Raw genomic sequence first — 14154 nt, 5'->3', positions numbered from 1 at the left:
CGGTGAGCTCAGGACCGTCGCCAGAGGAGGCTGGTGCAAACAGTGAAGCAGAGGAGGAACAGTTTGTAGTCGAATGTTTTGGAACACAAAACCAGCCTGAAACAAATCCCACAGTGGACGCATTCCTGGTGGGATAAGGAATATGCAGTGTTTATTTGCTTTTGCCAGCTGAAAGCCCGTCGCGTGACATCATGTTTTCACACGCAGACCCTCCCACTCTACTGACGTCTCCTTTCGGAAGAGAACAAGTTTCTCATGCGTCCTACATCACGGCAGATATTGTTAACTGCCAAAATGTAGAGACGAATCAATACACGAGGACAGGTAATAACCCTGCAAGGCAAATTGCATAGCCAATAAAAAAACCTCAGATAATCAGTATTTTTATTAGGAATTAAAAGGCGAGTGGTTATGACTCTCTCATGGGACTCTGGCTGGCAAATACTGTATGTCTTGTTGCGAAATGTCAACTCATTCTTTGGAACAATTAGAATAATCAGTGAACTTCTGGATGCATTACATCTGAACGTCCGCTCTCTGTGGTGCAGTTCTGGCTAAACAAAAAAAAAAAAAAAAAAAGGTTCAGGATTGTTTTTGTCCTCCCGCTTCCACAAGCACAGACAAATATAGATCTCCTCCTCCTCTTCTTCTTCTTCTCCTTCTTTGTCTTTGCTCTTTTGTTGCTTGCCAGGGTGAGAGTATAATTTCCACAGTGCGGCTGTCACGTCGCCCTCCCATCCACAGCCCCCAGTCGTCTGCTAATTGACACTCTGTGATTTTGAGGCGCTTCGTTTCCTGCCCGGGTGCCTGAGCGTTGCGCCTGTGACCGATGTGGTTTGAGCTGAGACTGCGAGATGGCACGGACCACATGGCACGCTTGCCTGCAGTGACACCGCAGCCACAGAGGAACAAGCGCACGTTTGGCTTTCATGCGTTCCACTTTTGTTTAGTCTCACACGCACACGTCTCTCTGCACATACAAAACCAGTAGCAGAGGACATTTCTGTGGGCTGTCTGTTCAGACCGAACCTACTACGACTGAGACAAATTGCTTTTTGTTAGATAAATAGAAACTAATATGTTTGTTTGTGATGAAAGTGGCATCAACCACAGATATTCCTTTGTTTCAAAGCATGGTGTTAACCAAAAGGAGGAGGGGAAGGAGGCTGGTGAGGAAAAAAAAGTGCCCTTTTTCTCATTCTTTCTCACTTTGTTGTGTTTTTCATTTATGGAAAACTGACTCTGAGTCAGAGCGAGAAACGGAGAAGAAGATCTTACTGGAATGAGCTGGATTCCTTTGGAAACCACCAGACTTTGTGTCGCTCTTGTCTCCCTCTCTCATGGGAATGTGCCGGGAATCCTTTTGTTGTTGCGTTTTATTGTTGTTTCCCTTCGATCTGAATATTTGAGACAAAGCAGATCACAGCGAGGACATCCAGGGTCAGAGAGGCGGTTTGTTTAGGTCTGAGTTAGATCTAAAAAGGAGACGACGCATTTTTAAGATTTTAGAAGGTCAATGAGCCTCTCGGTTGTTAATCGTGACTCTGTGTGTGTGAGCTCCGGCTGAATCAGTTCTGGACGGGTTATTTGGGTTTACTCGCTGCCCTTCGGAGAGATAGTGCCAAGCACAGGTCAAAGTAACCTTTTGTTTTGGTGCTTATTCTTTCTCCAAGCATGCTAAAAAACTGAGCGATTTAGGAAGTTGTGCCAAGAGTTTTTTGGGGTTTTTTTTGTTGATGTTGCGTTCAGCTTCGTACGGAAGTACGTATCCTTGCCCACTACCTGAGAACCACTGCAGAGGAAACCTGAAGTCTAAACATCCCTGCCAGGGAGGAGAGAACAAAATTGTAAGGGATGGGAGGGAACACTTCCTCTATTTCCTTGAGGAGAAGAACAATGATTGAATGTCATAGAGGAAGTGCGAAGGAGCTTTACGTCCACACCTACAGGGGCTCGTAGTGGATGGGGGTTGCTGCCTGTGGTTATTGTTAGCCGAGCTGATTATAAGACACAAGTCTGGAGGTTTTGGGCTGGGTAGACCTTGGCTGAGGCCGGCCCTCCCAGGCCCGTCATTTCTGGGTGTGAGAGACAGGAAGTGAAGGGTATGAGTGGTGCAGAATGACAGGATGTTTGAGGAACCTGGGCTGATCTCACCACTGGGCATGTAGGTGGATAAAAGAAGAGATACTGCATGTATTTGCACATTAACGAGTGACTGAAAGCGGCCTTGGTCTTCCTGTCTCCGCTCTTCTCAGCCTTTATCATGACCCAGAAAAGAACTTTTTTTCGGTGCAGACGGCACAAGGCGGGGGGGGGAGGTGTGCACTTTGTCTCGTATTGACTCTAACAGAGGGAAGAGAGTTCATCCCAACAAGTCCTGAAACGTTCATGGCACAGTATGTATATATGTGCGTATTCCAGTGGATCTCTGTGGTCTCGCTGTTTTTACAGCTGCAACGTTGAACCATGAATCAGTAATGTACGGGTCTCAGGCAGTCGAGCGTGTGTGTGTTGTGGAAGACGGTGTGTGTTTCTCTGCGGCTCTGCCAGCCAGCCTGCCCACTTTGATACAGTCTAGACCTCTCAGACAGGAATAATACAGACGCACACGCGCCACACGTGAAGGTTTAAAAAGTCAGCGCGACATGTTTTTAAATGGCTGTCAAATGAAAATGTGGGTTTCATTACGCCATCAGTAACATGAGCTACTTTACATGCTTCACATCATAAACACAGACAACTCTTCATCAAACTGTATCTACATCAGAGCATTTACATGACAATATGCAAGTAAAGGTGCTCTGTGTAGTTATGAGACATTTTACTCAGAATGTTCTTCATTGACTGATTTTTTTTTCCATGTCTAATCAAACTAAATAAACAAACTCTCTTCATTTTCATGACTGAATGAACTGAATAAACAAACTGACCTTAAAGGACAAACTGTTTTTACTTACGGACCCTGCCACCTTTGTAGCTTCAAACACTGATTTTCCTCTGAGAACAAACTTGTTTATTCAGTTATGGAAAAGATAAATATTCCTGAGTTTGTATTATTTCCTCATTCATATTGTAAACACTAAAAATTCTGAGTTTGAATTTCCACCGTATGAAGAAAAGAAATAACGTCACCTCTTTGTTCTGCTCTCCTTCCTGCTATCTTTCTCTCTCCTTCTCTCTTTCTCTCCTCAGTTCTATCTCCAGTCCAGGTTTACATGGCGCGGCGCTCGTCTTCTCCGCCCGCTGCTCCAGTTCACCCTGTTGATGATGGCCTTTTACACCGGCCTATCACGTGTCTCCGACCACAAGCACCACCCGACTGATGTCCTGGCAGGCTTTGTGCAGGGAGCCCTGGTGGCCTACTGCATAGTGAGTGCACACGGATCCATACATCTTTATGCAACTTAATACTTTTCTATAATTGACCATTGGGGATCCTGCAGACGGAACCAACCGTCAAATAAAGTTTGCCTCCTCACGGCTCCCCTCTTTGCTCGTTTTCTCCCCTCTGCTTTTTCTTCTGAAAAAGAGAATCGGAGCCGGCAGCAAAGTGAGGAGAATCTGATTCCCTTTAATGAATAACACATTGCCTGGAGCCAGGGCCTACTTGAAGAGTGTGTGCGTGCGTGTGTGTGTTTTTGTGCGTGTCGGCGCGTTAGTGTGAATCCATACGCTTGCAAACCCTCTTCACTTCTTCTTTGTGACATGTCGTCGCAGCCTTTGCCAGAGGATTTTCATAACCCTCATCATTACACTAAGCTAGATGGAGCCAAGGAAAATTGAATTCGGGGTCAGGGGGGGGAAAATGGAAGGAGTGTAAAAAGAGAGAGAGAGAGAGAGAGAGAGAGGATTAGCCTTTGAAACAGGAATGGGGCTGTTAATTATTTTGGGTTTTTTTATTTGGCGGCTCTGGTTCTATCAGCACAGCGGGCCGCCGCTAAACTGTGCTGCCTCTGGGAAAAGTATGGAAAGACACACTTATACACACTTGAACCCACACACACACACACACACACACACACCACAAGCAGCCCTTACCTTTCTACATGATCCAAATCACGGACCTGGAGAGGTTTAGATTCATAAAATTCAGCTAGACCTTAGTAGTGGCGCCTAGGCAGACCTTGGCACAGCTAGGAAATTCACACTCACACAATCACACACCAGCACAACGGGGTCCACGAATGCCAAGATCACTGAGGGGACCCGTGAGCAGGAATCGGTGAGCAACAACGGACTGGAACGCTCTGGCACAATCAGCGCTCCTCCTGCTGGGTGTAGCTCCTGGACGACATCGGCTCTGACGAGGAGGCAAAAAAAAAAAGAAGGGGAGGATGTTTTCAGAGAGTATTCTCAATTTATGAGCTTGACCTCTGAACGGGCAGATCTGGCAGGAGGAACGAAGAGAGGGAGGTGACAGGAGAGAGGAGCCTTGCCTGCGTCTTGGCTCGGGATGAGCGTGGGTTTTTCAGTCCAAGTCAGCTATTCCACGACCATCGAAGAGACAGATTAACGCACACACAGACACTCTGTCCATACATCTATATGCATACACAACATTCACACACACACACAAAGTACACACACACACACTTATAGTGAAACCCCTGCCGATCGAGGCGCTGAGGTTACTTTTACAATCTGAATTTGCCCAGCCTTGGTCGAAACACACATCTGTGAATACTTTAGCTCGGCTGGTTCGGCCTCTCAATGAGCAGCGGAGCAGAAAGGACCTGACAGGAGATGAGTGGAGGCAGGGCGGAGGAGGTGTGACGCCCGCGTGCCTCAGAAACACCGGCAGAAAGCACTAAATCAAAGTGTGAACATCTTTAGATCACAAGTGTGCAGGTTCAGTCATTATTTTTTCAGATGTTGAGTTTGAAACACAAGAAAAAGAGCAGGAGGTCACACTTTGAAATCTTGTTGAAGTGAATATTTCAGCACGCTCTTTTAAATGTCTGAGCTTAGATCTATTGCACGTCCCTCTGATGTTCAATGATTGCTGTTTATGTGCCCGACTTTTATTTGTCTTTGAGGTCACTGTGAACATGCACAGTAACAGCATAACAAAGGTTTCTGAGGTTTCTGGGTTTAGCCCATAAGCCCATCTTTCTCATGAGATGTTTCCATGAGGCAAGAAAAGGTTGATATTTATGAGCCCCCAACAGCAGCCTGGGTAATGTGGTCCATTAATCCAGCCTGAGCTTGTGCGCATGCATGAAAAGGATGTGCTCCCAACACCGACGGTGCACTTGATTCGACGAACAAAAAGCACACATTGGACGAGTTAGTGGATTTGCACGTCAGTCTCAAGTGTGCCGTCCCGAACAATTGCTCCGATGCGTTACACGGCCCTGTGGAAAAGCGTCTTCCCCTCCAAATACATTTCAGTAATTGTCTGTCGAGAAGTGTGTTGTTCCATGACTTTATTGTCGGTGCTATTCCAGGTTTCCCCAGGCTACAGTTACCTCTTTAATCCCAGTGCTCCCCCATTGAGTGCCAGTAAAGGAACAATGCAAAACCCGGGGCAAGAATGAACACATTCATAAGTCGTGACGTGTTAAGACTGCGGCTTTGTTGTAAGTTTATTGCTGCTTTAAACCTTATTGTCTGTCCTCACATTTGAAGATGGATGAGTCTGAGTCAGAGACGTTTATTGTTGAAAATGTAGATGAATGTCTGTTTTTAGTCAAACCCTCTGTGATCCAGAGAATGGAGGAACCACAACAGGAAGTGGCTCGTCTGTCCTACCTGGCACTTCCTATCAGACGCGCTGACCTACTTTTCAGCATGTGTTGTAATAAAGGTCAAGTAGAGTGACTCCAGCAGGAAGCAGCTGTCAGAGAGAAAGCCGGGGCAGCGGCCATTTGTTTATCGAGGTTCATTGTCACAGTGGAGAGGAGTCGGGTCAGGCGTTGAAGGAGGAGGGGGAGGATGCTATCCCTGCACAAGGGCATGAGGCACATACACAAACACTGAAGCAGCGTCTGTGTGGTCAGTGAACTTGTGTGAAGCAGGAAGTCAGCTTTAATCAGTCAACACAGACAAGTCAAGTATCTTGTTTTTTTTTGCACACATACAGTTAGACATTTGTTGGTAAGTCAGCAGTGAAAGGCCCACTGTTTTCTCAGTGGCACACATTGGTGTAAAGGCATCTGCCGATTGTGTTGTGTGGCTGCGTGTATATTCATAATTGGTTTCACGTGCGTGCAAAGAAATTAACCATTTCTACATGCAAAGGGGGTCTAGTGAGTAATGTGTTGGGGGGGTTTTTGTTAAAGACATTCACAGTTCCTGCAAGTATGCGCGCTACCTTCCTGTGTGACTGAGCTTCTTTATGCGTCAGACTTACAAGTGGTTAACACAGTGGGTGGGAAATTAGCACCAGCCACCAGGAAATGCTGCTAACATGTGAAAGTAGCTGGTCTATACAATGATGGAATGTAACTGAAGTACAATATTGATGTACTTTTTCTTTGCTTGAGTATTCTGGGATTTTGCATTTCCACTTCACTTCAGTTTTTCGAGGCAAATATTGTACCCTTTACCCCACTATATTTATTTGATAGCTTTAGTTACTGGTTACTTTGAAGAAGTGTTGTTTTTCACACCGCCAGCACATGAGCATCTGCGTAGGCTAGCTGTTTAGCATGCTAAACATACTTTACAACATTCATTCATAGACATCAGATCGTCAAAACTGTTTTCCCTTCACATTCTGTTGACGATTTCTGTTTAGTTTAGAATTTTTTAAAACTAAAATTCTTGCATGTTGCACCTTTAATTATTTCTGCAATCGGATAAAAAAAAAATCATATAATTAATCCAGTAATCAGCCAAGAAGATCTACTTTTATGTGAACTTGTACATTTAATATAAGATACTTTAAGGCTCGAGCGCTGTTCATATGGGTGACTTTCACTTTTCAAAGTAACATTTTAACATGATATCTTTTACTCAAGTATGATTTACGAGACAAACTGCTGAGTCTGCATCACCCAACACAAAAGGCCTACAGGCATTGTGTGTGTGTGTGCGTGTGTGCGTGTTTTCTATATCACGCACAGGAAGTGGTGCGGCCGCGATAAGCCTTCTGCCACGGCAGGTTTAGGGGCGATATGTCAGAGGTTGGGTGACGCGGCAGCAAGGCTGGCTGTAATTGGACACAATGCATCCTGATGGGAAACGAGGCTTGTGTGTTTCCCATGGCGGCTCGGGTGATTCCCAGAGATATGGGTCCACACACACTCCACCTAATTATATATCATATGTAATGCACCATACAGAGGCTCTGCGCAAACCGCCCACTGTAGGGACAAAGAGGTCTTTTAGAAAGCTATGAGAGCAGCTGTGTGTAGGTATCTATCTGAGTGTGATGTCATCCATCAGTCAAAGGTCAGCAGTGAAGGTCTTTTTGTAGTCCGTAAAATGTCAAGCTATAATGGAATTTGAAGAGGAAGAGGAAGTCTTTGTGCTGAGCCCACCACTCAGAATGAGACAGTCCCTGTTGTATAAATAGATCAGTGACTGTATGCGGACCGTTTCTTCCTGGAAAAACAACGAAAGATGATCACGGAAGTGCCCACAGTAGGTTTTTCCCCCAAGCGTTAGAGCACGATGTGTTTTCCCTGTGTATTTTCTGTCCATATTGTCCTCCCGCCCCCCGAGGAGCTGCTGCACAGTGGGCTCTCTTTCTCCAAGTTTAGTGTTGAATGGCAGCTTCTCCCACCAGCCCTCCCCCCTCCTCTCCCTGGCACAGGCCCTCCGCTCGCCCTCGACTGGCAGCACGGAAGGAAAAGCTGCTGCGCCTGCCAGTTATATGTGTGTGTGTGTGTGTTCGGTGTGTTGTTTGTGTGTTAGTCCGACGCTGAAGCCACTGTTGCTCATGAATGACCCCCCCAGAACCCCTGTAAGTGGCGACGGTGATCCACGGTTACACAGTGGACAGTAGTTTCCATGGTCCCACTTCCTGTCCACCCATGCCCATTTTCCTGTTTGACATATGATTTCATCACAGTCTTAGATTTCCTTTGTTTGCCAGGCTGACCTCATGGTTGATGCAAAATGGGAATCCACCCCTGGCAGCATTAAATAGATGATTAGCCAGGGTTCACTAAATTAGTCATTTAAGGGCGAGCTAGACTCAGATCCCTTCGTTTAGCCAGATGACTCAGTGCTGCTAGAGTGGGACTGCACAAAGTGTTGCAGATGGAGGTGATAGGGAGTTTCTCATCATGGCATTATAAAGTCATGCAGTATATATAATTACACGTCTCTCCTGTTCACGGCTCCTCTGCAGACGTGAACATTTTGCTGCATATTTACACACCTGCCATGTTTTATCCAGAGTGTTTCCAAATCCAGCCACAGGTGCACCTGCTGATAAAGACTCCTCACTCAAATCGAAGGTTTAAGGACAGAGAGGCTCATGTTTCTGAGCCCAGCCTTACAGCAAACAGAAGACACCTATGGTCGTTATTTAGCAACTTTGCTTTGCCAGCAGGCTTGAAGAAGCCCTGGTGGAGGTTGTCTGGAGATAGACAAATGCACTGTGATAGGTTTTACATGCTCTATGCAAAACACAGGGTGTTGTCAGCCGGGGTGCATTTGCATTTCAACTGAATGACGAAACTGAACACACGAAGGGCTAATTAGTCATCTTGAAATTTGGTTTGATATCAGATGAGATTAGATTAGAGCTGCAACGAGCCACATAGTGATGGCTTTATTATTTTTATTTTTTGTCCTGCCAACGATCCAATACAGAGAATTGACCTTTGCAGCTTTAAATCTTTATTTGGATCACTTTGCCCTCGTCTGTTTTTGCCGATGTCCTCATGTTTGCTCACCTTGCTCTCCCTCTCTGCGTCCACCAGGTGTTCTACGTGTCCGACCTGTTCAAGCCCAGGGTGAAGCCAGCCACGCCCCCGCCCTCGCCCATCAAGAAGGAGCTGCTCCCTTCCTCCGACATCATCGAGAGGAACAACCACCACAACATGGTGTGAGAGAGAGGCCCGCGACGTCTTCCTGCGACCGAGGAGCCAATCACAGCGCTGCTCACCTCCCATCGGACAGTAGAATGTAGCGACGAGAGACTGTAGCTGCTTCTCAAACGGCATCCTCCTCCCTTTGGCCCAGCGAGGCACTCTGTGGACTAGGGTGTCAGATTTGAGATTTGCACAGCAGAGTCCACTCTCATTATCCAGACTTACTATTTACCATTTTGTTAACTACTAATCAGCATTTGAGCCCATCATTTTTGAGCACAAACAGGGAAGAATTGGAAGCTAAAAGACAAAAAGGAAAAAAAAAAAAAAAACAAATTCAGAAATTGATGACCTGACAGGCAGAGCTGAGGGTGCGGAGGGTTGATGGAAGTGTAACCACATAAAGGGAAAAAAAAACCCTTGTGAAGAAAAAAAACAAATGAAGAAAAAGAGACACAAAAAGACAAACCCCCCTGCCTAGGGAGAGAGGGATGTCCAGCGATGCTTCCTCTCTGAACTCTCTGTGGCCTTGGAATGCCGTTGGACAACAACTTCCTTAGCTACGGGAAGGATATTACTGCAATAACTAGCGGCATAGAAATATTAACAGTATAGAAAAAAATATAACTTATAGCACTGTTTTTTGTTTTTTTTTAAAGTTCATTGTCCATTATCACCACTCGCTGCCTGAGGCGTCTTACGGAAAGAAAACTTGATGATGCTGAGACCCGCGAGACAGAAATGTGACCCGACTGAGCCTGGTGTGGTGGTCGCACAAGACTCCACACTCGGGCAGGATAAAGTTAGCATAGCACGGCTTTCATTACAGTAACCCTGTAGGCCACCGACCTTCTTTGCGGTCTTTCTAACGTGTCAGAGCAGTCCTCTGGCTGTCTTGCAAACCTTTTTGACTGATAGTTGAGACATCAGTATCCCCAATAAGCTGTGTCTGCCCTCCGACCTCATACACTTCTGTCTCCAAATCAGCACCTCAAGCTTTTTTGCCTCGGACTCTCAGAGCGGCCCAAAACCCGGGATGTTGCATTTCTTTGAGGGTTAGATGTAGTAAAAGGGGGGATATTTTCTGTGGAAGGAGGGAGGCAGATCTCCCAGCCTCCCAGCACCTGTACGAGAGGCGTGGCTGTGCCATGCCACTTCCTGGTGTTGGGGCCATCCGCTTGGCTTCCTGAAGTGGAAGAGGATGTGTAGGCAGAGTGAAGGGGTGCAGTCTTGTCACCGTGGAAAGAGGGTGATGATATACAGCTAAGCTGGCACATTATTTTGGGATGATTTGGGCTCTTTCCGCTGGCAGGGAGGGGCTCTCACCCACCCAATCACTCATTGGCAATGGATGTTGGTCTCTCAGTGTGTGTGTGTGTATGTGTCTGTGTGTTTGTGCTTGTGTGGGTACGCTCGTGCTTGTACATGTACATCTTGTGTGTGTGTGTTTGAATGTGTGTGTACATATGTATGAGCGCTGTGAAACCTCCCCCCTCGATAAACTATGTGTGTGTCATAAAACACACGCACCGTTAGCTGTGCCAAGTGTGAATGTGTGCGTGCCACTGTGCGTCAGAGAGCGAGCGGGCAGGCGAACGTTATAAAAACTGTGGATCTTTTTATTTTTATTCTCTGCTAAGAAGCATCTTTAACCTTGTATGTTTATAGCCGGTCCTGTATAATCACTAACAGTTGTACAGACACAGAAGCCCTTTTTATTTACAGCCTACTCAGATATCCTCCTCCAACAACACACTCCGCCATGTTGCACATCTTTTCTCATCGTATAGTCCGTCCTATCATTTCACAAAGCCGTTTTCACACTCTTTTTATAAATATATAAATAATGTATAGATCACTAAAATTAACTCTGTAAGATATTGTTTCTTAACATGTTTAGATATATCCACTATGATTACAGACCTGTGTTCTTTACAAAATGCTGCTTAAAAAGCATCGATTTGACAGATTTTTGTATCTAGATAACTAAACTATTGTAGATTTGTTATAGTTATGTTGTGTAATATGCATTCAAAAACAAATACACCCACAATTGTATTAAAATTCATTATTAGTATTTTTGTATTGTCTCGTTTTTTTGTACAAACAACATAGTTGCAATGCTGTTTTTTTTTCCTGCTAATTGTACTTAGCTCTAATACATGTGCTTTTAAATAAAAAGCTCATTATGAACACAGCTGCGGTTTGTGTCGACTGTTAATCCTGAACTTTGACTACAACTTTTTGAAGATGGCTTGATGGTCTTTGTTGAAATTGTATGCTCTGCACACAACTTCATTCGGGAAATAGGATTACTTTTATTTGTATTATTATTTAAAAGCAACAAATCCAGTAAATGTTGCTGTTGCAGGTTTCTAATGACCCCATCCATTCATCGTATTTGGCCTGTGTGACATGATGGAACTACCTGTTTGTTTACTCTACGCTATTAGCATTGTGAGCTAGATGCTACTTGACGCGATAATGGCAGAGAAAGTGCGGCCGTTATTTCCCCTTACTTACATGCTAGCATGACAGTGGCAAATACCATATAGCCATGTTTGTTGTGTACGTTGATTGTGATCATATTTGGAACCTTTTCACATGATCGGACTCGGTTAACGATGACAGCAATGCGCTGCGCTCCTAGTACACAGCAACTCAGCCTGTCGTTCAGCGGCTAACGTTAGCACAAAGCACGCAGCCCCTAAGACAAGAAACAGAGCCACTGAGGCAGCAACAGACTTACACAGTGGCTAGCGTTAGCACAAAGCACACACCTAAGTTACAACAAAGGAGTCACCTTTTTGGGACTGACATAGGTTAATGTTTGCTTATGGTAACATGAATGTGATATATGAGTTTTTATACCATTTATTAGACTGAAAAAGCTTCATGGAACATAACAAATTAGCTGGGAACACATCCCCAGCTGGCCCTCTACAGGCATTTAATTTGCTACTGCTGCTCTCACTGTTGAACCAACTCTGCAGCATTAAGTATGTATCATTTCTTCTGTATTTATCTCACTTGAGAATGTTCTGCAGGAAGTTAACTTACTGTGATTTTGTTACTCGTATGCGCAGCAAGTAGATGATCTCAGTAACTTCTCTCATCTCTGTCTAATATAGTGCTAATTGAGGAAACAGACTTTTGTACTTGACTTTCTCTGCATTTGCAATGACCTCATGGCAGCCTCAGTTCCTCCTGTCAAAAGTCCCACATGAAATACAAGCGTAATGACACACACGCTGCTGAGAATGGCTCAGAAGTGTGTGTGTGATTTCACACTCTAACAGACAGCAGACGAGAGGAGCTGGCGTCATTGCACGTGTGTGTGTGTTTCAAAGCGACAGTTTGTGATTATTCTGACCTAAACGAGACATGTCATTTTCTCCACCACAGTATGTTTCAGCTGAGGAAAGAAAAGCCTGACTGACACTTTCTGTCATCTCAAGTGTTTATGGACTTCTTTGCAAAAACATAGTGTTAAATCCAAGAGCTACACTTTAATCATGCACAAGCACACCATGTCCACATATTCAGTGTTTAACAGACATATATTTAAAACTTGTGTACTTAAGAAATCTACAATTCCAAGCAGATGTATGACCCAACCAACAAGAAACAGATGTCTTCTTTGTCGAAGCTTGATATGAAGAAGAAGAAAAGAAGAACAACTCTCACGAGAGCCTCCTGCGGCGCAAGACGGGCACTCGCTACGCTTAAAGAGGCAATCACTCGGGGCAATCATTTGACTGATGTTATCATTATAGTGGCACGCATGTTTCCCCTCAGTGTCCCATAAAGTGCCATCTTTTATTGACAGTGACAGTACAGCTGGTCTGAGGTCAGTTGTAAAAAAAAAAAAAAAAAAAACAGCACCAAAGTGAGATTTACGGTGCCTGCGAACAGCTGGTAGGCCTGGGGTCAGCCATGCGTGGCTGTAATAGTAGAGGGCCTGCTGCTGAGGCAGAGAGAGGCCCATGTTGTGGTCTTGTTTGGCAGCGGCAGAGCAGAGCAGAGCTGGCACGGGGCCGTCACAGGGAGGGCCAAGGCATTACATAGCGCTGCTGTACCTCTCTCAGAGTGCTGGGTGTGCGTCCCTCATCATCACGCACTGCGCCGAACATCCACTCGGTCTGTTTACTCTCATTTATTGCTTTACAAGAAGCCGATGTTTCCCTTCGCCTCGGTGTCCAAGCTTGTGTTAAAAAAAACCAAAAAAAACCATCAGACGTTAGTTCCTGCTGGCATGCGAAAAAACCTTGTTGGTGATGTTGACATTTTAACACAAGTTGAATGGATTACGTCCTCCTCTGAGGGCTGAGAAAGTTCCTCCACCCACGGTCTTATAAAAGCCTTTCAAAACCCCTTTGGATAAACTCTGAAATGCGCGGTGGTCACGTTAAAGTCGAGGCTGAGATACGCAGTTTTCTCCACACACACACACACACACACACCGCGACACAAAGTATTACGCTAATATTACATTACAGTATGCTACATAATTGAGTCATACAGGTACTGATGCTCAAGTTTTGATGCACTCGAATGTGGAAAATAAAGCACCGCTTGACAGCTGGTAAGTGTCAGCGGCAAGTTAACCCCGTTCTGCTCAACTGGACTTTGTTAGAGATTCCAGTGTAATTGCTGTGGAAAACCTTTCCTTTCTGAGAAGAACCCCGACAGATTGATAACATATGTATCCACATGCTGTATACAGAGCGACTGCACAAGGACACGGGTGAGTATCGCTCTGTAAGCAGTAGGTCTGCAGAGGGTATGTCACATGCGAGAATGCGGCAGAACTGGCAAGTGTGAAAGAGCAATTTCAGTTTAAATTTAACTCAGAATCGGTATGTGTAAAAGTGGTCAGAGTGGCTCTCAGCTGGCGATTCCCAAACAAGGCTGACGAACAGACCTCTTTTCTTGCCATGCAGCGGTTGTAGTCAAGAAGCCCTGGGTGAAATGGCCCACTGGCACACATGATATAAAAAGCCTCGCGGCATAACAAGAGTGCTACTGTAGGTGGCTCTGGTTTGGCTTGAATGTTGTGAGCGAGCGTGTGTGTGTGTGTGTGTGTGAGAGAGAGAGAGAGAGAGGGCTGGAGGGTTGGTTGTGGCGAGGGTGGCACCTCCAGGGGAGCCGTCAGGAGGCCCGGAGC

General features: G+C 45.4%; 1 protein-coding gene across 2 annotated transcripts in view; it reads left to right on the top strand.

Moving 5' to 3' along the window:
- plpp3 (phospholipid phosphatase 3) overlaps positions 1 to 11184 on the top strand; it is a 30667-nt gene extending 19483 nt beyond the window's left edge. The window contains exons 6-7 of one of the 2 annotated variants that reach the window (XM_037114679.1): positions 3193 to 3369; positions 8877 to 11184. In XM_037114679.1, coding sequence (XP_036970574.1) covers positions 3193 to 3369; positions 8877 to 9005 — 306 coding nt within the window. In that variant the 3' untranslated portion in view covers positions 9006 to 11184. The remainder of the gene's footprint in view (positions 1 to 3192; positions 3370 to 8876) is intronic. The other variant, XM_037114680.1, reaches the window with a different exon arrangement.
- The last annotated feature ends 2970 nt before the right edge of the window (positions 11185 to 14154 follow it).

The sequence above is a fragment of the Acanthopagrus latus genome, chromosome 11, assembly GCF_904848185.1.
Source record: "Acanthopagrus latus isolate v.2019 chromosome 11, fAcaLat1.1, whole genome shotgun sequence".
In the NCBI taxonomy this organism is placed as follows: Eukaryota; Metazoa; Chordata; class Actinopteri; order Spariformes; family Sparidae; genus Acanthopagrus; species Acanthopagrus latus.
The sequence above is the reverse complement of the archived record's forward strand: the minus strand, read 5'-3'. Positions and strand labels throughout refer to the sequence as shown.